The 24,167-nt window shown below is 40.0% G+C and overlaps 2 protein-coding genes across 2 annotated transcripts in view; one reads left to right on the top strand and one right to left on the bottom strand.

Moving 5' to 3' along the window:
- Positions 1-24,167, top strand: part of ZBTB20 (zinc finger and BTB domain containing 20) — a 428,724-nt gene that overhangs the window by 27,250 nt on the left and 377,307 nt on the right. The window lies entirely within an intron of this gene.
- LOC123521237 (high mobility group nucleosome-binding domain-containing protein 5-like) overlaps positions 1-24,167 on the bottom strand; it is a 67,410-nt gene that overhangs the window by 36,278 nt on the left and 6,965 nt on the right. Inside the window, 2 exon segments of the mRNA XM_045286154.1 lie at positions 23,068-23,205; positions 23,208-23,390. Of these exon segments, the coding sequence (XP_045142089.1) occupies positions 23,068-23,205; positions 23,208-23,390 (321 nt within the window).

Genomic DNA, 24,167 nt, shown 5'->3' with positions numbered 1-24,167 from the left:
TAGCCTGCACCCATGTCCTCTTACAGGTGCCATATTGGCACAGAAAAAAACAACTATAACACTTAGGAATGTGAAATAGCACTTCACACTGTCTTGTGTATCCTATTTCATTAAAAGAACAGTAATGCATTTAGTAGGAGATATGGCGGCAGAGTGGCTGCTTACCAAAAGGTCATGAGTTTGAAACCCCCAACCGCTCTGCAGGAGAAAAATGTGGCAGTACAGCATTGGACACCCAATGGGGCAGGGTCCAATGGGGCACTGTCCTACAGGGTCTCTGTGAGTCAGAGTCCATGTGATGGCATAGAATAGCCACAATTTGCTTAGAGGCTAAGTATGTAGAAATCGAGAAAGAAAAAGAAAGAGTAATATAGAAAGAATGTTCAGTAATCCTATCCATAAGAATATGATCATATTAATTGACAGCTTATCCCAAGCTGTGTCTTCTAGACAATGCTGTCAGTTTTTCCACTTTGATGAGTGCATCTGGGCTTGCGATGCAAAGGCATGGAATTTTCTTGGGGCTAGAAGACTGGGGCATGTGCTGTGATGAATACTAGCTATGCTAGCTAGCTCTACAGAATGAGGGGAAATTAAAATCTGTCAAGAAAAGATGGATTTTTTAGAATGTTTGCGATGGAAATCCTTCTTGGCAGCACTTGACTGGGTTTGCTCTAGAAAGGAGCCCTGGTGGCACTGTGGGTCAGGCATTGGGCTGTTAACAATAAAGTCAAATTTCAAACCCACCAGCTATTTCTGAAAGATGAGGCTGTCTTTTCTCTTAAAGATTTAATCTTAGAAACCTTTGGGTAGCTATGAGTTGGTGTCAATTTGAGGGCAGTTGATTTGGTTTGGGGTTTTGAGACCAGAAAGCTATTACCAAATGCCCATATAGTTGATATGCACAGGTGTATGTATATGTGTTTTCCTATGTACGTGTTTAATCACATATCACATTTGCAATTATTTGAAATGTTGGGTACTACATATCACATTCTACTTTTTTCATAAATCAAAAAGAATTTCTAATATTGACTCCTTTATGCAAAGAAAATGTTATAATTCTATACTTTGGTTTTTAACATTGTCTATCTACCTATTTATCTTATTTATTTTCTTGCTTTTTAATTTAATATCTCTCTACCTTATCGATGGAGATTTATTTCAGATTATAACAGAATTTTTAGTTATAGTTATTGATTATATTATCTGGCACTTGTCCACCGTAGTCTACACTTGTTTTTGTGCACTCAGAATTGAACTTAAAAAAGTAAAAAAGGAAACCCTGTAGGCTCAGAATTAATCATGAAAAATAGAGCAAAATACCACATGCTCATTTCTCCCCTTGTTTTCTTCCTTTCCCTTTCAAGTCCAAGCGTTATTGCTTGGAAGTACAGTACCTCTTCATGTACAAGCCGAAACTATTTTGTGAGTGGGCTATGAAACAACTGGAATTAAAACTTTTCCAAGGCCCCAAGCCTGTTCTTCACAGAAACCTTCCTTGGCTCAGTGTTAGAAAGTGTTTAAAGGATGCACAACTAAGTGAACAATTGCATTTGAACTCCGGGAGCCTGACCATCACCATGTCTGTAGCCTTCTGTGGATTAAGACATGATTAATGTTCACAGTACAAAAGTTCTGGGTCCAGCCTCTTGAGCTCTCCGTGGGAGGGTCTCTGTGAAACTAATAAATAAGTAAAACAAACCATGGAGGAACTGAAGGCAGGTGAGGTCATGTGAGTTGATGCAGTGAAGCATTTCCTTCCTGGGAAGAAAAGTTGTCATCTTTATTTTTCAAGTTCCTAAATTTCAGATGTGTAAACAATACCCTAGTTTGCTCAGGACAACTGATGGTAAGCGACCAAGTTTAGTATTACCTGGGACTTCTTAAAATAATAGCAATACCTTTTCATAGAGTGAATTCTGACTACATTCTAACTGAGCAAAAGCATCGTCATGCACCTTACAGTGTTAAGTTTCAAATGCTGCCCTGATGCGGTGTTTTCCTTACACATAAAAAACCAACCAACATGTATAAAACCTCAGGATGTGTGGCTGAGTTACAATTACAATATTACAATGCGGCTGTCATTTTTTCATTCCCTGGCTTTCCTGAGACATTACTGCTGATCCTCTGTCATTTAAATCAGTCGAGAACATAGACTTATCTTAATTTTCACCCTTTGTTTCCCCTTTTTGTGATAACAGTTATGAGATATGACGATGCAAAGTGTTTCTACTTACAATGGTTTCAGCCTTGTCCCTTGGCAGCCTAAATCTTCTGGCTAATTCACTGATCAGTTAAATAGTGGAGGTTATTATTATTATAATTATTATTTTACATTTATATAGCACTTTCCTCCAAGGGGCTCAAGGCATTTTACACACGCTAAATTACCAAATAGGAATTAATCCTTATATCATCCTGTGGGGTAGGCGCAGTCACATGAATGAAATTCTGCAGAAGCCCTGCCTGTGTCACAGTTCTCAGCTCAACCCCCAGCCCCCAGTGAACCTACCCTGCATAGCTGAGGACAAGCAGAATGCTGCTGGCATGGCAAGGAATGGCAGTGTGCAAGATCTTTGCGAAGTGGTCTTGTGTCCTTGCTCTGGGGTGTATTAGAGCTTAAATTCTGAGCCCTAGGTTTACAGAAGGGTATGGTTTATAGTGGGCATCCTAAATCCACTTTTGAGTCCCTGCATGGATTCAACCTCCATTCAGTTCTTTCTAACCATTAACCAGCAATGTGAACAGCTTTGCCTTCAGGCAGAATGTATTTGTAAATAGATTACCAGCACTCCCCTAACCAGCCGTGGGAAGGGTAGTCTACCCCTTAGGGACTTGTCTGGGTGTGCCTTTGATGGGGTTTAGGGTACGAAAAATGCACGACCCGGTCAGTGTTGACTCATTGTGATCCCGTGGGACAGGGTAGATTGCCCCCGTGGGTTTCCTAGACCGTAACTGTTTCTGGGGAGTAGACAGTCTCCTCTTTCTCCATGAACCACTGGTGGTTTTAAACTGCCGACCTGACCCTGTGCTTAACCAGAGCTTCTTTGGGTACGAGGACCCCTTGAATCATACCTTGGCTGCATTTGTCAGAGGTTCCTGAGCCAACATGGTAAGCTTTTCTATCTGTAATAATGTATCCCAAACAAACTCCCTTTCCTGCTTGTGTAGTCCCACTTGCAACTGTGATGAATTGCCCCGCGGCCAGTCATGATTTTGTGACTGTTTCCTTTGTTCTCTATGTTTTATTTAAGTGGCCTTGTTTCTATGAATCCTTCAACCCCATTCAGGTGCTGTGCTGATGGTTTCCCTTATCCGGAAGATCTGTCTTTGTGTTTGTCCTAGTTCAGCCTTACTAGATTTGTCGGCATCAATGAGCTCAGACAGAGGAGCAACTGTGAGGATGGCACAGGAGCAGCGATGTTCCCTTCTGTTCTACACGGGGTCGCTATGAATCAGAACCGACTCGATGGCACCTAACAATAAATTTGTCTCCATAAATTATAGTTGCATTTGGGGCCTCCTTTCTCCCCTAGAACAAGTATAAATATTGTTTGGTGGGTGGGTAGGGGGGATGTAAAAAAGCAATAATGAGAACAGCTGAGCATGTGTATCTTGATCCAGAGTTCACAGATAGATTTCACCTAATGAATGTATTTAATCCTGACATAAGACAAGTGAGGCTGCAGCCTTCCAAATTAGCATATGCAAAAGTCACTTAGGAAGTGAGTTTAAAATGCAGAGTCCAAGATTTTCTGGCCCCCCAGAGTTTTTAATGTAATCGGTCAAGAAGAAGGCCTGAGATCAAATTTTACCCTCAGTGATTTGGAGGCAGGTGAGCCTTTCCCATGTGGACTAAGGAAGATTGTGGTTCCCACTCCACGGAGAACTATGGCTCAGAAAGGCAACAGAATTTGGCAGAGCCTGGCCTAGAAACCAAATTCCATACTCTTTTCATTACCGTTTCTAGGAAAAGGAAGCAGAGAAGCAACCAAAACAGGATTTAAATGTAAGGAAAGGAGAAAGTAGTTAGAACACAGCGCATATAAAATTCTGCACCCTTTTGAATTGGCCACTGCGGCTCCCTTGGAGCTGCAAGAACATGGGTGGCTCCTGGACAGGGATGAACTCCACCTGCAGGGCAGGGAGCGCCTGGAGCGGTCAGGGACCAGTGTCTCAGGGGCAGACCTGGGCCCCAGCCCATGCGGTGCTTTCAGACCTGCCTTTTCCCTCTAGCTAGAGTAGTCAACTAAAATTCATCCAAGCAGGTACTTAACTAATTTGCGATCTTTAATTTTTCACCCAACCCTCAAAAGGAATTCTTTCCTTAATAGGTGCTGCCACCGAAATAAAAATTGGGCTTTGTCAGGAAACCAAGAAGAGCTCTTTTAATGAGCTTCCTGTTTGCATGAGTGGGCCCTTTATGGGATGGAATGGGATGGGTTGTACATATTTTATGTGAAGCATTCTCACTCCATTTCTAAGAGAGAGAGAGAAAAAATTTAACAGGAAATGGTTATGAACAATTTGACTATTATTTTTCAATTTAGTATTCTATTTGAGGTAATTTCATTCATTTTTTTCTTGAATTAATTTTTTTCCGTTTTCTTCAAAAACTGGGGCAAGGCACTAAGGAAAAGCTGCAGACAGTCATAACACACTCACAGTTTTTATTTTGTCCTGAAGTTCTGACTCAGAAGTGTGAGAATTCCACGGTAAGGATTTGAGGGGCTTATGGGATTTACTTGGGGTTTTGAGAAACCAGAAAAATGGACACATGGTGTTACTAGTGGTAAAAATTCCCACATTCTCCCTAAACTCACCATCCTTTTCAGTATGTATTACTGTAACTTGTATTTTGTCCCTTCTTTTTCTCAAATGCATGCCTCCCTCAGCTATGGATGATAATTATTGCCGTTCTAGTGAAAAATTACCCCGAACAGACCTTTTCGTTCTTAGAAATTACCTTCTGCCTCTGACATTTTTCATCTTAAAAAACAAAAACCTGTGGTTATTCCCAGCCACTGAACTGACAGATTTTCTTTGAAAGAATTTAATCACCTTGTAATGATGAGATGAGATGGTGGTCACTCATTGGGGGATGGGAAAACGCAGCAGCAACAACAGGAGGAAGACACGTAGAAAGAAGTCCATTGCCATTTTCTTTCCTCATGCGTTGGCCTTTCAGGCCTGTCCGCTTTGATCCCTTCAAGATTATTGTATGCTCAAAGTGGATCAAGGCTTGGCCTGAAGCTTAAACTTTTAGGGGACCCTCATTAAAAATAAAGAGAATACAAAATGAAGCGCACAAAACTAGGGATAGGACCTTGGAAGGGGTCTATGCAAGCACAGGGCCCTTAGGCTTTGGCTCCATTAAATTCACAGTAAATCCGCCTCTGTGTATTCTCCTCTGGGCTTTAAGGAGGCTCTCTTAATGAATATTACTATTCCATACAATAACAAAATTACTTTAGGAGAATGCTCCATTTTAAAAGTCTAATTTAGGTTAAAATTAATCAAGCCCCCAATTCCAACTATGTAGACAGCCACCCCTCCCCCCAGAAGAATTCACCTCAGAGGACAGCACTGAAGCTACAGCTCAGAGAGACGGACATATCTTATCAGAGCGCACAGGAGCAAATGAAGGGGGAGGAAGAGTGAGTGGAGCACATCCTGGCCCACCAAGCCCTGAGGACGATATTCCTGCTCAGAGCTGCCAATGGACCATAGGACCATTACTAGACACGATGTCCCTCACTGACCCATAGTGCTACGGGGGACAACACTGGGGACACAGTGTGGGAATTGCACCTGATCTGACCCTACCAAGAAGCAAAACTCCAAGGGCATGCAACAGAACAGCAAGGGGAGCAGAGCAACGAAGTCCCCAGGGAATACCAAAAATAGACTTTGAGGCCAGGCCATGGCACCCCATCTGACTGGTCCGGAAAACACTCCTAAAGGTCAACAAACACACCTTAAACTATTTACAGGCTTTTCTCTCTTTTATAGGTCAGTTTTTCTTGTTGTTGTTGTTCTTGTTCTTGTTTTGTTATCTTTTGTTGCTCTGTTTTGCTCTATCCTGTTTTTTGTGCATATTATTATTTCTGCAGGTCTATCTAGATAAGATAGGTGGGATAAACAATCTGTAGGAGAAAACAATGGGACCCATGGTTCCAGGGGGACATGGGAGAGGGGAAGTGGGTGTTAACAAACCCAACAACAAGGGAACAACAAGTGATCTAAAATCAATGGTGAGGAGGATGTAGGAGACCTGGTAGAGCTTGATCAAGGGCAATGTAACCAAGAGGAATTCCTGAAACCCAAATGAAGGCCAAACGTGACAATGGGAAAAGAGGAAAGTAAAAGGAAATAGAGGAAAGAGCTAGGAGGCAAAGGGCATTTATAGAGGTCTAAATACAGGCATGTACATGTCAATCTATTTATATATATATTTTTTACAGGTTTAGTATTAAGGTAGCAGACAGACATTGGGCCTCTACTCAAGTACTCCCTCAATGCAAGAACACTTTGTTCTATTAACCTGGCATTCCATGATGCTCAGCTCCCCGACACGATTGCTGAAGACAAAGCAGGTACATAAGCAAATGTGGTGAAGAAAGCTGATGCTGCCTGATTATCAAAACTTATAGCATCTGGGGTCTTAAAGGCTTGAAGATAAACAAACAGCCATCTAGCTGAGAAGCAACAAAGCCCACATGGAAGAAGCACACCAGCATGTGTGATCACGGGTGTTGATAGGATCAGGTATCAGGCATCAAAGAACAAAAATTATATCATTGGGAATGAGGGGGAGTGTGGAGTGGAGACTCAAAGCCCATCTGTAGGCAATTGGACATCCCCTTACAGAAGGGTCATGCAGAGGAGACGAGCCAGTCAGGGTGCAGTGTAGCAACGAAGAAACATACAACTTTCCTCTAATTCTTTAATACTTTATCCCCCCCCCCATTATCATGATCCCAATTCTATCTTACAAATCCAGATAAACCAGAGGATGTACACTGGTACAGATAAGAGCTGGAAACACAGGGAATGCAGGACAGGTAAACCCCTCAGGACCAATATTGAGAGTAACGATACCAGGAGGGGAAGGGGAAGGTGGGGGGCGAAAGGGTGAACAGATCACAATGATCTACATATAACCCCCTCCCTGGGGGACAGACAACAGAAAAGTGGGTGAAGGGAGACATCAGTCAGTGTAAGACATGAAAAAAATAATAATTTATAAATTATCAAGGGTTTGTGAGGGGGCGGGATAAGGAGCTAATACCAAGGGTCAAATAGAAATAAAATAGTTTGAGAATGATGATGACAAGAAATGTGCAAATATGCTTGACACAATGGATGTATGGATTGTGATAAGAGTTGTATGAGCCCCCACTAAAATTATTTAAGAAAGAAAGAAATAAAAACAAAATTTGATAGAAAAAAGTAATCAAGCATTTTTTTAAAATGGGTGCTCACTTACAAACACTGAATAACTGGTTCCGTGAAGTGTTCATCTGTGTTTATTTAGGTGAACTCTACCATAATGCAGGTCAGCAAACACCATTGCGGTGGACATCCCAGCATGCAGCTTGATATTTTAAGCAGTACTTAAGACAATAAGCTACAGGTTAAAAAAATGTCAATAGTTCCTTGAAGTTCTCTGTAATGGGATTATAGGTGTATTATGAAGCTCATATCAGAAACTAGAGTAGGCTGCCTTTGAACCAATGTCTTGTCTCTGAATTGGAGAAATCAAGACACAATGGCAGCTCAAAGCATTCAGTTTCCCATTTAAATATACTGTTTCTTATTGTTCTTCAGTTATTTTTATATGGATCAATCTCTGTTCTCTAGAGCAAGATTGTAAGCACATTTTTTTTTATTGTAAGCATTTTGAGGGCAGCCATCAGGTGTCTGTTTTTCTGAGTTCCCTCTCAATGCCTGGGTATTGCTGCACCTCCTTATTTCTTTCTTTAGTTTCATTTATTTGAACTTCACCCTGTAGTTTGATCTGGAAATAATTTCAGTGGTGGTCTTCCAGTAAGAGGTATTTAACAGTTTTGAATTAAACTGCTGTGACCACGTCTACTCCCTTGAGCCGTAGAATTTCTCATTAAGATAATACATCAAATGTATTGGAAGGCTGGCAATTGAAATGAAAAAAAAAAAAAGTAAATAAGAGGAAGGGAAAGATGGTGGTGTCTCAGAATATAGCATGATGCCACAGATGTATGGACCCCAGTATGTGAGGACCCATCTATGTAAGGAGTTGTGATGGCCTAATGGGTTAAACACTGGGCCACTGTGTTAGTCTGGGTACTTTAGCGAAACAAATCCAGAGAAACTCATATATAAGAGAGAATTTTATATAAAGGTTAAGTGCACCTCAAGAAAACATCCCAACCCAGTGCTGCCCAAGCCCACAAGTCCAAATTAACCCATTAACCCTTATGTTGGACACCAATCCACAAAGTCCTCCTCCATCTCACATAACACACACTATGACACTGACTGCAGGAGGAAAGCCGAATCAGTGAATGCGTAAGCATCTCAGCGCTGGCAGGGGTCTCCACACGGCTGCTCCAGCACCCAGGGCTGCATCGAGGTAGGTCCATGCTGCTTCTCCTTGGGGATGTTTTGCAGGAAGTGAGCCTTGCAAGCTGAAGCAGGGAACTGGCTAAGGCAGCTGCACCCTGGTCCAACCATCAGAAAGCAAGAGACCAGAGAACTCAAAAGGCGAGGTTCATTGAGCCATTTCTCTCTCCGCCTTTCAATTAAACCGACATGTATTTATCAGCCATGTTGGCACAATTAACTAACTAACTCAGCGACTAACCGAAAGTTTGGCTGCCCAAACCACCAGCCTTTCTACAGGAGGAAGACGAGGCTGTCTTGTTTCCCGTGAAGATAGATTCACAGTCTCAGAAACACTCCACTTTATGAGTGGGAATCGACTAGATGGCAGTGGGTTAGGATTAGGTATGCCTTTGTTTCCTTTACCAGTAAGAAGTAAACCTTTCTGAGTTTACATTATTGCCTTCCTGAGAAAAACATCCTGGGATTATAAGTGGCGGGAAAATAAAATTCAGAGGTTTCATTTTGGGGTTGGCGTTGTGTTTTCAGGAACTTTCAATCCATTGAACTCTTGATATCTAGCGTTAAAAGCAAGAAGGTAATTTCAGAGATGAATAAATCCATGCAAGGCCATAACCTAGTCATGTACAAATGCTCGCCTGAATGCTCACCAATCTCAACTACCCCTCTTCCACTGGGAAACAGGTGCTTTTTTTGAGAGGGAAGCCTCTAAAATAGAAAATTTCATGTTTGGATTTTATCCACATTACAAATAATTTTTACAAATTTGATCTTCAATTTCAACTTGCATAGTTTCTTCGCTTTTAATATCCTTTAAACATGGAATGGTGCAGAGTGAAACACTTGCAGAATAGTTGTGGCTTATTCCAGAAATATATTTCACACCTACCTTAGAGAGCACATGTTGTTTGCCTCCTCACCTGGAAATGACTCTTATACAGGAACTGTGTTTAAACTCTTAGCTTTCTTCCTGGTTTTTCTTCAGAGAAGTCTGTTAGAAGTCTGGTGCTATGATCTGGACAAATGAATGTGGTACATACAGAAAATAGTACTGGGGGGCGGGGGGCAAGGGGGCGGCTGTCTTAAAGAAAAGACTTCTAACTTTTCATGACTCATTTAGGTGGGGTTTTTTTTTTTATTTGAAAGTATGTTCACTGCTTTTTAGAAACCCTTTCAAAATAACTTTGTCACAGGATCAAATCTCATGATCCGTGACTTCGTACTTTTAGGTTCACTAGAATTCTAGAGTTCAGAAAAGGAAAACCTGGGCGATGCACAGGAGGAAATTGGGCCTTTCTACTCATGTAAGGGGTTACCGTGTCCAAAACCCACAGGGGGCAGTTCCGTCCTGTCCTATGGGGCCTTTATGATTCGGCATCAATGGCCGTGAATTTGGTTTGGTGTTCTGGGTGGTATACACAGTTGAACACTCAACTGCTAACCTAAGGGCTGGCCGTTTTAACCTACAGGGAGGCACCGTGGAAGAAAGGCCTGGTGGTTGGCTTGTGAAAGGCCACAGCCTTGCAAACCCTTTGAAGCATAGCAATATTCTGCAACACATGGAATCACCATGACAGCAGCTGGTTTGGTTTTCTTGTTGGTATTAACTGCAATGGAAAAGTGATAGTAGTCTGGTAAATATATATGCTTATAATATATATGCAATTAACTACTAAACAGGAGAAAAATGAGGTTTTATATTCTTGTAAAAATTTCCAGTTCCAGAAACCCACACGGGGAATTCTACCTTTATTCTAGAGGGTCACTCTGAGTCAGAATTGACTCAATGGCAGTGAGTTGGGTTTTGGTCCCAGTTACCAAACACAATGGCTTGCTTATTTCACCAGTCCTCTCCTTTGCTCTTAATCAATTTGTCAAGTTCCGTATTTGATGGACAGCTCTGGTGGTAGACTGGGTGACACTTCGGGTTGCTAACTTTAAGGTTGGTAGTTCAAAACTATAAGCTGCTCCTCAGGAGAAAGATATCACCTTTTACTAGCATATAAAGAGTTCCAAACTGAAACACAAAGAGGGAGCAGTTCTACCCTGTCCCACAGTCTATGAGTTGATGGCAGAGTTGAAGTTTCGAGTTTTATATTAGAAGAATATTTCCTCCAGGAAATTTCCTGGAGCTGTTAAGACTCTCTTCTACGCTGATTATCCTAAATGTTGAGTAGACTAATAGCGTAAGACCATGTCTCTGGGACATCAGTTTAGTAGTTAGTGTGTGTCTCCACAACAGTAGCACTGTTGATATTTTAGACCAGATTATTCTTTGTTTGCAGGAGGATAAGGGAGAGGACTGTCCTGTGTATTGTTGGATGTTTAGTAGCATACCTGGCTTCTACCCACTAGATACCAATTAAACCTTGCAGTCATAAGAAATCATAATAAAATTATCTCTAGATATTTCCAGGTATCCTCTGAAGGGCAAAACCACCCCCCACTCAAGAATCACTGGGTTAATAATATACATGAAATACCAACAGAAATACTACGGGTTTTGTTTATTTGTTTGTGTCTGTTGTTTTTAATGGAATACAGAAAAATCCAACCTGAAGAAAGTTGGTCATTCTCAGCAAAGCCTTGCTTCCATGGACCGTGTACTCGGTGCTGTTTTAAATGTTGACTTGCACTGGCAGCCCGCAGAGTGTCCTGTAATGAACTTACGTTTTAGAAAAAGGGTTCTGAGAACCGGTGTAGATGTATATTTTATACTTTTTATTTATTTATTGGTCTCCTTATTACAGTGATCTTTCTGAAAGGCAGACCAGGCTGGCACACTGCTATTGACTTAACAATGAAACTCCCCGTTTAACATTTACCTGCTTTTAATAGTTTAATAGTTGATAGTTTACCCTTAGTAGCATGCAGCTAAAGAGAGACCTAGTGAAAACAAAAACCAACAGCTAAATGCTTCTTGGCTTTGAGGCAGGAAAATGGCAATTACATAAGCAGGGCTTCACTCCACTGATTTTAGACGGTCAGAGCCCATAAGTGAAATGAGATCACTTGCCAAACAAACAACAAAGCTCTGCTTAACTTAATAACTTGATTTTAACTACTCCCCAGAACTCACAGATGCAACCTTTCATTCATTGCACAAGCTGACGAGTCCTCCCAGTCACCACAGCCATCGAGTACGACGTGCCTCTTTACAGATGCGGACACTGAAGTCATGAAATGTTAAGACGTTTGCTCAAAGTTACACAACCTATGACTATGTAGAGATAAAGGCAACTTCCTAATCAGTCAATATTCTCTATCCAGGATCTTGTTTCCTTTTTTGTTTTTGAAAAGCAAAACTAAAAATATTGCTGTCAAGTTGCTTCCAGCTCATGCCAACGATATGTGTCAAAGAGTAGAACTGTTCTGTCAAATTTTTTTGTCGACAGTCTTTCCATACACAAACAGCAGACCTTTCTTTTGTGGTGCTCCTGAATAGGTTCAAAGCACCAATCTTTTAACCAGGAGCCAAGTGCAACCCATTGGTACCACCACGGGCAGGCAGAGTCGACCTGCTCTAGGTTTCTGAGGCCATAAATCTTTACAGGGGCAGAAAGCCTCATCTTTCTCCCACAGAGTGACTGATAATTTTGAACCGCCTGCCTTTTGGTTAGCAGCCCAACACATAATCAGCTATGTCACCAGAGCTCCTTAAGTAACAGGAAAGCCCTTAATTATCAATTTGTGCCATAATAATAAAGTTCCTAGGTGATACAAATGGTTCACTCACTTGGCTGCTAACCAAAAGGTTTGAGGTTCAAGTCTACCCACAGACACTTTGGAAGAAATGCCTGCAGTTCTATTTTCAAAACAGCGTCCTTCGATAACCCTCTGCAATATAATTCTGCTCTGATACATGTGAGGATGTCAAGAATCAGAAACAACTTGAAAAACACTTGTCCCCCCCCCCACCCCGCCGTAATATCTCTAAACCATGTCACCCTCTTTTCCCTCTTCTTAATTTTTTGAAATCATGTGAACATGATATTTTTCCCAACTCTCTAACTTGTTTCCTAGGTGTTAGGCTACCATAAATCAGAGTTGTGGTTTTGCTCTACTTCCCACCTCAGAAGAGGAGCGATGGATGATAGCAGCCCTATGCACTACAGAACAAAACATTGCCCGGTCCTGCACCATCCTCACCATGGTCACTGTGCAGAGCCCATTGTCGCCGCCACTGTGGCCATCGATCTCCTCGAGTGCCTTCCTCTTTTTCACCGCCTCTCTACCAAACACGGTGTCCTTCTCCAGGGACTGGTCTCTCCTGACAACCTGTCCAAAAGATGTAAGACAAAGTCTCACCAACCTGGCACTCGAGCAGTACTTCTTTCAAGACAGATTTGTTTGTCCTTTTGCCGGCCCACGGTACTTTCAGTATTCTTCACCAGCACCACAGTTCAAATGCACTGCTTCTTCTTCAGTCTTTCTTATTCGGTGTCTGACTTTCACGTGCATAGGAGGTGAGTGAAAATCCCATGGCTTGGGTCAGGTGCACCTTAGTCCTCAACATAAACTCTTTGCTTTCAATACTCGAAAGAGCAGATTTAGATACTCTGTACAGCAGATTTACCCAAGGCAGGGAGATAGGTAATTTGGGACATAGAGGTTAGATTTGTTCCTCTAAAAATGGGTTTAATCACTATACTCTGCAATTAGAACATATTTTGTCACATAGCAAAGAAGATTGATTCAAACCACTGGTTTATCTTTACTTTTAATGGCATTTCTAAGAAAGGTGAAATTATACATGTAGATTCATTCTTTCCAAATTATTATTGTTTACTGTTGTGCCGTGCTTAGCATGAATCCAGCAAGGCACTATTCATATCTATTTTAGGAGGTGTGACTAAACTTTCATTTAGAATGAAAATTCTGATGTCTTTTTTTAAAAAATAGACAACTTTCACTTTGCTTTTTACACACTTTCTATGTAATCAAGAATACCACAGTAGCTTTGATTGTTTTCTACTTGTTTTTTTTTTTATTTTGTCCAGCCTATATCTGTTTTTAGTATTTGCATCTTACTGAAAAGAAGTATTGGTAGTCTGTCTCTTTGCAAAGCCTTATTGCACATGGAATTTCCATTCATAAAAATGAAGCATTTTCTCTGTAGTTGGCCTTCTATCTAGAGACCTTCATAGGCTGTTTAAAAAAAAAAAAGTCAAGAGTTTATCACATATTCCAGGTATTCTAACAATCCTTTTGATATACCTGCTCATTACTTGCAAATGAAGAAAATAGTGTCTCCTCTTTATTTAAGAAGTCAGCAACAATTTGCCAATCCTTAGCATATATAAAAATGCAGGACAGGAGAATCATTATTCTCAGATTCTGAACTCAGAGTTCCTGATAATTGAACCATGGCTACTGAATAAGAAAAGTGTTTTGAAGCCTATCATCACTATCCAGAGGTTTATATAAAAGAAAAAGAAGAAAAAAGACTGTACTTCTTTCTGTCTGCATACAAAAAGAAGTAGCTTATCTTCTTTGTTGCCTGGTGAATTAACAGCATTCAAAGGAAATTGGCAACTTGTAGGGAGAGAGTCTAACAGGTATTTTAGAATTCTTTCCTGGTATGAATTTGGTAATGATGTTGGTGAGCAGGCAGCTGCTGTGGTTTATAATGGGGGAGTCCACTCTGGACTTGTTTACTTCTATTAGACGTACTTCTAGAGGCTGTGGAAATCAAATCATTGCTTGATTTTGGAAAGTGCATTATTGTGTTTCCTTGTAAGAAGGCAATGTGTTTGGGTTGTTGCATCTCCCCTGTAGACAGTGCACAGACCACTGCTAAGACTTATGCAGCCTCTTGGCTCCACATAGTGAGATAGACATGATGGTTGGGGGAAGGAGTATAAGTCAAAAATGGGTAAGCAAGGTCTACAATGTGTGGCCTGGATATAGACTCATGATGCATACTCCTACCCCATGAAAAACAGATAATTCAAGAGATAAAGGAAGCATAAGGTTCATTTAGACTCTAAATACCTAAAGACTTCAGGCGAGTTGGAGGAAGAGGCGATCAATAAAACTTTGTTGAAGGGAGAAATGAGTGTTAGCATGCAAAGCTGCAAGATCACTGGCCTATATTGTCAGTTGGAGCCTGGGCAAAACAGACTTAATAAGAACCTGTTAGGGCAGCCAATATGACATCTAAATAAGTAACATTTATTGACAACAATATCTGTTTGCATTCTCTCACGTTCAAAGAATTGTTAAAATATCAGGAAATAGGTTAACTAGCTTTCCTTATTTAAACCTGATTTGAATCCTTGAAGTCCTCCCCATGTAAGAGATGCTAGGATCCCCGGTGGTGCAGTGATTACAAGTTGAGCTGATAACTGCAAGGCCAGCAGTTCAAACCCATCAGCTGCTCTGCAAGAGAGAGACAGGGCGTCCTACTCCTGTAAAGAGTTCCAGTTCCAGAAACTCACAGGGTCAGTTCTATCCTGTCTTATAGGGTTTCTACGATTTGGCATCGACTTGATGGCAGTGAGCTTTTGGGGTGTTTTGTTTTTGAGTTCTGGGGATCTTATATCACAGGAAACAGAAACTTTTGAGTACAGGTAGTTTAATGTAAGTGCAGAGGGTTAATACAAGAGGAGTATAACTTTATAGTCATTACTTCCCTTAATGCTGGCCACACTTTTGAAGGCCTTTGTGATTGAAAGAGCCCAGTGGATTTTTTGCATTTTATTGGCATATAATTCCCACATCATAAATTTCAGTAGCACACTCACATCAAGAAGAGTTGTACAATCATCACCACAGTCAGTTTTAGAACATTTTCTTCATTCTTGTACTTGTCATTATTAGTTCCCCATCTCCACCATACCTCCTCTGCCACACCCGCAAGGAGTCGTTCATCCAGTGACTGTCTCTTTAGATTTACTTGTCCTGGATCTCATCTACAGAGGCACATGTTTTACAGAAGAACAGAAACTAACAACAGTAACAAAGTAAAACAGATTAAAAACCCCAATCAGAAAAAAAGGCAGAAAATATTGAAAACGGAGAAAATTTAAATGAATCATAAGGGAGATAAAATGATGGGGTCCAAAAGTTAATCTAACACTATCTACAACAATCCACTTACCAGTGCATTCTACATGATAGGCAAGGCTATTCACATCTCTGGTCTGTGGTCAGAAGGGATTCGCCAGGGACCTCATTTACCTGCATTTCCCCTTCACCTTTTTAATAGACTGAAACAGCTTTCAAATGGGTCAAAAGGGATTTCAAATGATAAGCTATTACATTTTGACATGACTATGTCTGCCATAATTGACTTTACAATGCTCTTTGTCTGGTAACAGGAAGAGCCCAATAGTCTTAGCGTTCTTTCCACATGGCGACTGACAACTATTCTTTTCATATATTTGAATATTTTGTTGCCCATGTTCACACGGTGGCCTCTCTACTCAACTATACAAATACTGAGCCCCACCACCATAATTTTTCCCTACTCAGAAAAAATTAATTGCATCCACATATTTATATACCTTTTGTCCCACATTATTTATTCACTTCTTCAACAAAAATATAGGGAGCTTTTAGGACATTTGTCAAGAGTGACAAAGGCGTTTGTAAAGGTGCTCAGCAAGGTTAGTCTCTATACCAGTTCTTAAGGAATCCCAGACTGCTCTTTGTGCAAACTTGTGGCTTTAAGTAATCTGGCTTTAACTTGTGCAAAGCCAGATTTATTTTCCTGCAATGTTACACACCTAAAAACTGGTTTCTTCACTTTTCTCATGTTCATTGCCTCTACTGGGTATATTATAAAACATTTGATTGGAAGATCACAGATATATTTTACCTGGTGGCCATTGACTTAATCTAGCACTGTGCTGGTATATGTATATGTATGTGCATGTACATGTACACATGTATATGCTGGCAAAGAAAAAGATTAGTAGAACTATCAGAGTGGTTCCCTCTACTAATAGTAGTCCTTCACGTATAATACACAAAAAATACCTCCCCTGGTGTGCAGGCTGCCCTTGAGTTACGTAGTTTTGTTGAAATGATTAGCTACATAGTGACAGGCAGATACAGTATTGCTTTTATTTCTAAACCCCAATATTGTTTAATCTTCATCTACTTCTTGAGGTTGGTGTATTTGGGCATTGTTAGTTCCATAGTTGCCAGCTTAAACCTAATGTCATGTCAAAAGTATAGTAAAGGTTTTCTGTACTGGTAGTTTTGAATGGCAGACCTTGCAGTTAGCAACCCAACACATAACCCACTATGCCACCAGGCCTCCTTACAAACTAGATTAAACCCAAATGCAGCTTACTGCCAGGGAGTCAATTCCAACTGGAAACCCCAGGTTTTGTAATGGATTGTGGGAAACCATGTGCAGCTTCAGGAAACAACTACAATTCCAAGATTAATTGTCTAGATACAAGTTCATGAGTCTCATGAACATTTACTTTCAATTTAGAAGGAATTCTAAAATCACTAAGTCACTATTAAATATCAGGGCAATTTGGTTTTACTCAAGGAAAATGGCATCCATTTATGAAGCACAAACCTTGTATCTAAGAGAAAGCTAATCAGAACAGCACTTACAAAAGTGGAATCCATAAAACCTATGGCACTTACTAATTTTGGCCTCTAGAATTTGTTTAACATAACTGCTCTTTCTTTTTCCAAATTCATATATAGGCAAGTTTTTATTTTGTTTTGTTTTGTTTATTCACAAGAATAGACAAACTCATGAAATGGTCTCATGCAGCAAACGGTTTTGGAAACCAGACAAGCAAACTAATCTCCAGTTTATGGGTGTCCTGTGATGCTAAGGGAATGGCCGCATGAACAGTCAACTTTTACAAGCAGCCAGGGATGTGGGGAAAGAAGCTGAAATGGGTGAAGGAGAACAACAGTGCTACGAGCCTGAAAAGTAAACTTGACCATCTGAAAGAAGATTATTTAAAACCCAGTTTGAAAATCAGGAATGAGAGGACCAACTTGATATGTTTTAAGGAGAGCTAGTTGAGAAAAGGCTTCATTTTGCTTTTACATGGATACTAAATGTGGGGAGGCGGGGTACACATTCCCCCAAATCTCATTTTTCAGGAGCTCTTCACTTATGCTGAGCAAAGGTAACAAGAAGCTATACATCTTTCTCTTTCATTATTAGACCCGATTTTCTTTTAGTCCTTCGTTCTTTCCTTTTATTTTTTGGCCCCAGACTACACATCAGTTAACTATGCATGGTCATTTTCAAGAGCTTTCATAATGCCAAAAGACACCAAATGGTGAGTTAGATCAAAGAGACAAAGAATTACAGAGGCACAGAGCCATGTTCCTTACGACCCTGAGTACAATGTGAACAGTCCTTAGCTCCAGGCCCTAAACCAAGTACTTTGCAGCAGAGCCAGTTTGGATTTCTTGGGAAATTCTCCCTGGTGCTTTTACTAGTTTAGATAATCCACATGAACAACCCCGATTAAATGAACTGCCTCCTGGCTATGAGCACAAGCCTAAATGGCTTTCAGGAGGGAGAGATCCAAAAAGCCTGCCCTGCCTCTCTCTCTCTGTCTCTCTGCCTCTCTGTCTCTCTCTCTGGTGTGTGTGAGTGTGTGTCTGCCTCTCTTTTTCTTATATGTCTTTATATCTATCTAATTGCTTCCTTGTTATTTTTTTAGTTTTATTCCATTTTTTTTTTTCTCCAAAATTCTCTGTATCCGCTGTAATGGTAAACAGAAGTGTTTCTCCTCTCTCCTTTTCAGACTCCGTCTTGACTTTCAATCCTATTACCTGCCCTGCTGTGCTGATGATGAATAGTTTTTTGAAAATCTGTTATCCAGGGCTGGTTATCCAGTAGTATATTATGGGATGTATGTGTGTGTGTGTGGGGGGGGGTGTCACCAGGCATTTGTTTCTTATGTGTGTTTCTTTTAAAACCAGGCAATTACTCTATCATTTAATAATCCTTACCTCAAAGTTCACTTGAAAGAAAACTCCTAAGATTTAACGGGGGAAAAAAAAAAATCCCTAAAAATAAAAGTTAGGCTAGGCTAGGCCAGGGTGGGAAATTCCATTGTGGCCAGAAGCCCATGGCAGGTAGAGTGGAATTTAATGAAGGAAACTGCTGTGTTTTTGTGTCTTTCTGTATGTTTTTCCTTTAAAACCAAGAGCTGGGCAGGCATCCCATTCGACCTGACGTGACCCAAGCAAATTGCTTCTTATATAAAAACAACTGCAGACTTTGAGAATGTGAAAATGCACTGTATCCTTCTCCAACTGAGGGAAAGAAAGCCTGAGAAACAGGACGGCCCTGTCAATACTTGTTGAGCAGAACTATCGCTCAAACCTGATAAAGGGAGATTAGAACAGACTTCCTCCTGCCACCAGGATTCAGTATAATCTGGACCTCCTTATTTTGTGTTTTCTTAAACAAGGACAAGCAGTAGATGGAAAATTCACATTTTGAGGGAAAGCAGGTTTTTTTGGTTATGAGACGATAGTAAGCACAACTTTGTAAAATAAAGTCTTCTCGTGGAAGTAGCACTCTCCAATTAAAAGAAGAAGACAAAGAGAAGCCTTTTCCTTTTCTGCCACAGCCTTGGACAAGCAAAGGAGGAGAGATTCAGGGTGTGTCCACTGATATTGCATTCAGATGTGTTGTCTTGGCTAGTGTACTGACAGATTTATTTTAAAAACAAAGTTTAAAAAATGCATTGTGTGCTAGTGAAGTCACTTCATAAATCTTTTCCTTTATGAATTATTTTGATCACAAGGCTCCTTGTTTAAATCACTGAAGGACTATTCTCCCTAAAAGAAAAATGCCTGCATTTCTAAGCTGTCAGTTCAAAAGCCAGCAACTTCCCCGGAACAGCATGCAGGGATCCAAAAGGGTTGAGAAAAGGGGACCACATGGGTCCTCAGCCTAACATAAGGCAGAATCCGGTTTAGATTTGCTGTGGTTCACAGAAGAGACATGTTTTGAGAATTTGGACCCAGAGTCCTTACTTTTCTAATAGATGGCTTAGTTTGAAATGGTGATTTTGCTTCAGGAAAAAAACAAACAAACAGAGGAACACAGCCTTTGATGCAGCTGGTCTGTCAGAGGGCGGAAGGTTAGAATTAGAATACTCTTCAAGCTGCTGCTGAATAATGAAGGGTAGGGCTTCCTAGCTGGGCAGTTACCACAGCCCCCTGGGAGTCCAAAGGACAAATATTACCTAAAGTCTTTATTCAAAGACTTTAAAAGTTAAGTTGAGTACAAGCTTGGTGAGGAAGGTTGGATGGGGTAACAAGGACTGAGTTCTACCACAAGGATATGAGCCCCAGGGCTGCCATCAGGTCTCAAACCTCAAGGTTAAAGGGCTGGATTCCAATGGAAATAGTCATGAGGTTCTTGGAATGAATAGCCTATGTGAAAGGATTACAAAGAGGAAAGGCAGGCATGTGTTAAAATATATGCCTACACTGAGGTTGATGCAACAAACCGGATTGAGCTAAACTCCAGGTGACTAAGACTCCCTAAACAAAATGTAATGGTCTCACTCATTGTTTCTTACACAGCATTTAGAATGGTGTTGAGACATAAAAATTATTCATTGGTAACGAATAACTCCCACATAAATTTACCAGAGTTATTCATCAACTGGAGCGGCAGGTGGTTCCTGGGTAAATACTGAGGACTCTGAATGTGAAATGGAAATGTACGAGACAAGGGAGCTGGAGAGAAGTAGACAGGTGGTCTCAGGTTCATTGATTCCTTGACCAGTCACCTCTTCCGTCTTTGGGCTCCATCTTGCTGCTGCTCCTTGGAAGGAGCTAAATTTGTTTGGAAAGGATGAGAAGTCAGTCTATCTGACAATGGAAGCCATTGGTTATTGTGTGAGAGTGAAGAGAAGAATAATACATAGTGTTTAGACAAGTGATGAATGCAATTGGATGAGTTTGCTCTCAATTCTGAGTAGGTGGGATGGCTGGGCTATCAGTAGAGTATGACTCTGAACTACTTGAGATCTAAAAATTGGGATTATGAGCGTATCTATTATCATTTATATGAAAATAAAATAGGTTCATTTCTATAAAATAGAAAATACTCATCTTTGTATAAGGTTTAAAAACATCAGGCTATACAATCATTTTCCCTACACAGATAGTATTTTCCGTTCTCTGTCATAATGGGAAATATCACATATCATAAATCTCCTGAGCACATACCTAGGATTTTCTTTTTTTGTAACTCAATTTCATTTCATTTACATATATTATCAAGTCCAACAAAATTATACAAATATTCACAGGTCATATTTATTAAGTGGAGTACTTAGCAATTTCTTAGGTACTATGAATGGTTAAAAAAAAGAAGGGGAGAAAGAAAAAACTTAAAAAGCCATAGTCTTTTCTCATAAGAAACCCACAGTCTATTCGAAGCAGAAAGTCTAATAACACTGATTCTAAGGCAATTTTCCAAATCCATTTTTAAGTGCATTCTACCATGAAAACCACATTTTGGTAGTTCTGTTTTGGTAATGGAGGAATCATACTACTTTAGAAAAAAATGTTCTGCAGAAAAAGCTTGACTTTTAGCCTAAAGGTTGATGGCTCAAACCTCCCCAGAGGCAGCTTCGAAAACCCTATGGACCAGTTCTGTTCTGCACACTCGGGTTACTGACAATGACAACAACAGGAAACTACAATGAACTAAAAAGACAAAATTTGATGACATTAGAAAATAACCTAAAGCAGGCAAAATTCAGCATAAATAACACTGGGTGAGTTCCACTGTTAGCTAGCTTTTAAACTCTCGCCTGTATGGTTAAAATTCAAACAGCGAACAGTCCTATTGACTTGATGGTCCAAAGGATGGGCTTTTGGTTCAGAGTGACAGATTAAGAAAGAAAATCTTAGAAAGGGCAGAATCCTCCCATACAATTGTACACTCTCCTAAGATCTTTGATGATTTGAGAATGTGGAGGAGAGGAGATTACCAGGGAGTGGACAAAAGGTACAACTAGAAAGCTAGAATAAGTAGGCAAAGATACTAGGTAATGGAGAGACAGAGTTAGGAGACCTACACAGTTAGACAGGCTTAGGAAACATCTCAGACTTTTATTGTAACCCCAAAGACCATCCTACATGGATACATATTGGCCAGGGACTAAGAAATTAATTCTAAAAAAAGAGGCAAAACAAACTAAAAAAAGACGAAACAGAGACTAAAGCAGCCTCCATGATTTCAAAGTGATCAACCAGCTATTTAATTACCTCCTAGCATAAACATTACCATTCTTCAAAAGAAGAGGACGAAACATACACTTTCTACATATAGATAACAGGAAATTGGAAAATGTGACCTTTAGTGTAAAAAAAATCAGTTGAAAAAAAAAATCAGTTGATATCAAAAGATATGATCCAGAGGTTAAAAATAATAAGAATGGAAAAAAATAAAAAATAAAAAAATAAATAATAAGAATGGAGGTTAAGGGAAAATTTACAGATCTATTGAATGATTTTTTAAGATATATAGCTATAATAAAAGAACAAATGATCAGAAAAATGGAATTTTTTAAAGGGACTAAAGAGAGTAAATGTCTGAATTTCTAAAAATCATTAGAGATGTTAAATAGCAGAGTGGAGATGGTAGAAGCAAGCATAAATATAGATCGATAGGTATTATGAATAGGAACACAGAGAAAAACACTTTTTAGGTAACTGGCATTTTATTGGTTGTTGTAAGATCAGTACAGAGAGATTATGAACAATTTGTACACAATCCTTAATGCATGTACCAAAATCCTAAAATGGCATGTAGATAAAATTCGTTTCTAAATTCCAGTGACTTTCCAGCTTTAAATTTAGAGGCAAATTTTTAAAAAGACATTATCAAGTACCATGATCTTCAAATGCTGGTAAACTTACATCTTAAGTCCCACCGATTCACAATTCAATGTCACACACACTACACACTCAAATGTTCAATCCTTCATAACACGTAACAAAGTGACCAGGAACACGGGACTACCACAACCACACAGAATGCACAGTTCTGACGAGACCTGTGATGGCAGAATGGTTTTCAGACCCAATTCTTTTAAGAGAACAAATGTGGAAACAAAATTTTAAATGTTCAAGTCACACAAATGCATGACAGTGACTCCAAATTTCCATTAAATATGTTTTGTATAAGGAATACAGAACCTTCCCCCCAGCCTCCCATGGAATGTTATATTGACACCCAGGACAGTCAAATCTTCCCACAATTCAACATCCCACTATTTTCTGGTTGTACTAAACAACCAGTAAATGATTTCACATCTTAGAAAGCATTTACACTAAAAAAAAAAGGGGGGGGGTGATGAATTGAGATTTCCTTCTTCTTAAAAATGTTTCTAGAGCTACTAAGAAACTTGCATTTACAAAATAGTTGATAAAAATATTCCTCTGGATTGTACAAGGGAGATAAGACATGATAAACATTCCTCAGACTTGGCTTCTCTTCTCCTGCTTCATCAGAGGCTGGACTCTCCTCGTTTTTCGTTTCTCCATTCTCAGCAGGTAAATCTTCTCTAGCTTCTTGGTCAGCTCCTTCAGCCTGTTTCCCCTTTGCTCCTCTTTTACCTTTGCTTGCACTGTTTTGTCCGAAGATTTATCCTTTCCTGGTGCCTTTTTGGGCTTCGTTTCCACTTTTGCAGGCGAGGGTTTCGCTGACAATCTGGCCGATCTCCTCTTCGGCTCCTCCTTCACCGCCCCTTCAGCCGAGCTGACCTTCCTCGGGCATCTTGGCTGTGGAGAGGGCGCTTGCAGGACGCCTTCGGACCGCAGGCCACCGAGAGCCTTCTAGAAGCTGGATCGCCTGGCGCTGCCGCTCTGCCCGCCGCTGCCCGAGCTGCTAGCAGAAAAACACTTTTAAAATGAGCGGTATGTCAGTGATCTATTGGACAATATCTGTGTGCCTGATATACTTGCCGTGTCTCCAAAGAAAAGTGAGAATAAATAAGACAGAAAAATGTTTGAAGAAGTGATAGCCGAGTGAATGCCCATTAATTAATGAAAAACACACAAATACAAGGAAAATCACATGTAGTGAACATAGTCAAACTTATTGAAGCCAAAGACAAAAATTTTAAATATGAAAGCAACCTGAAAGGTGGGCAAAATATATTGCCTATAAGGGAACAAGTAAATGAAAACCACTGATTACTCGTTATACATTATCATAGTCAAAAGCAATGGAATGATATATTGTTTAAAGCTTGAAAAAAATAATAAAACAAAATCCTAATCAACTAAATACATTTTGCAATGAAGGGAAGAAAGGAAAAAAACATTTCCATCAAGTCGATTTTGATTCTTAGACCATGTACAGTGTTTCTGAGACCGTACATCTTTATGAGCAGATCGCCTTATCTGGTAGTTTCAAACCACTGGCTTTTCTGTTAGCAGCTCAAAGCCTAGCCACAGGGTCATAACAAGAAAGAAATAAAATATATATCTAAATAAGAACTGAAAGAATTAGTTGCCAGTAGGACTCTTTTAGGAAACATTAAAGGAAGTTATTTGGACCAAAGGGAAATGATATACCAAAT

This window comes from Echinops telfairi, unplaced genomic scaffold, assembly GCF_000313985.2.
Source record: "Echinops telfairi isolate 266 unplaced genomic scaffold, ASM31398v2 ScPeMD7_6;HRSCAF=24_0, whole genome shotgun sequence".
Lineage (NCBI taxonomy): Eukaryota > Metazoa > Chordata > Mammalia > Afrosoricida > Tenrecidae > Echinops > Echinops telfairi.
Note: the sequence above shows the minus strand (reverse complement) of the source record. Positions and strands in the feature narration are given on the sequence as shown.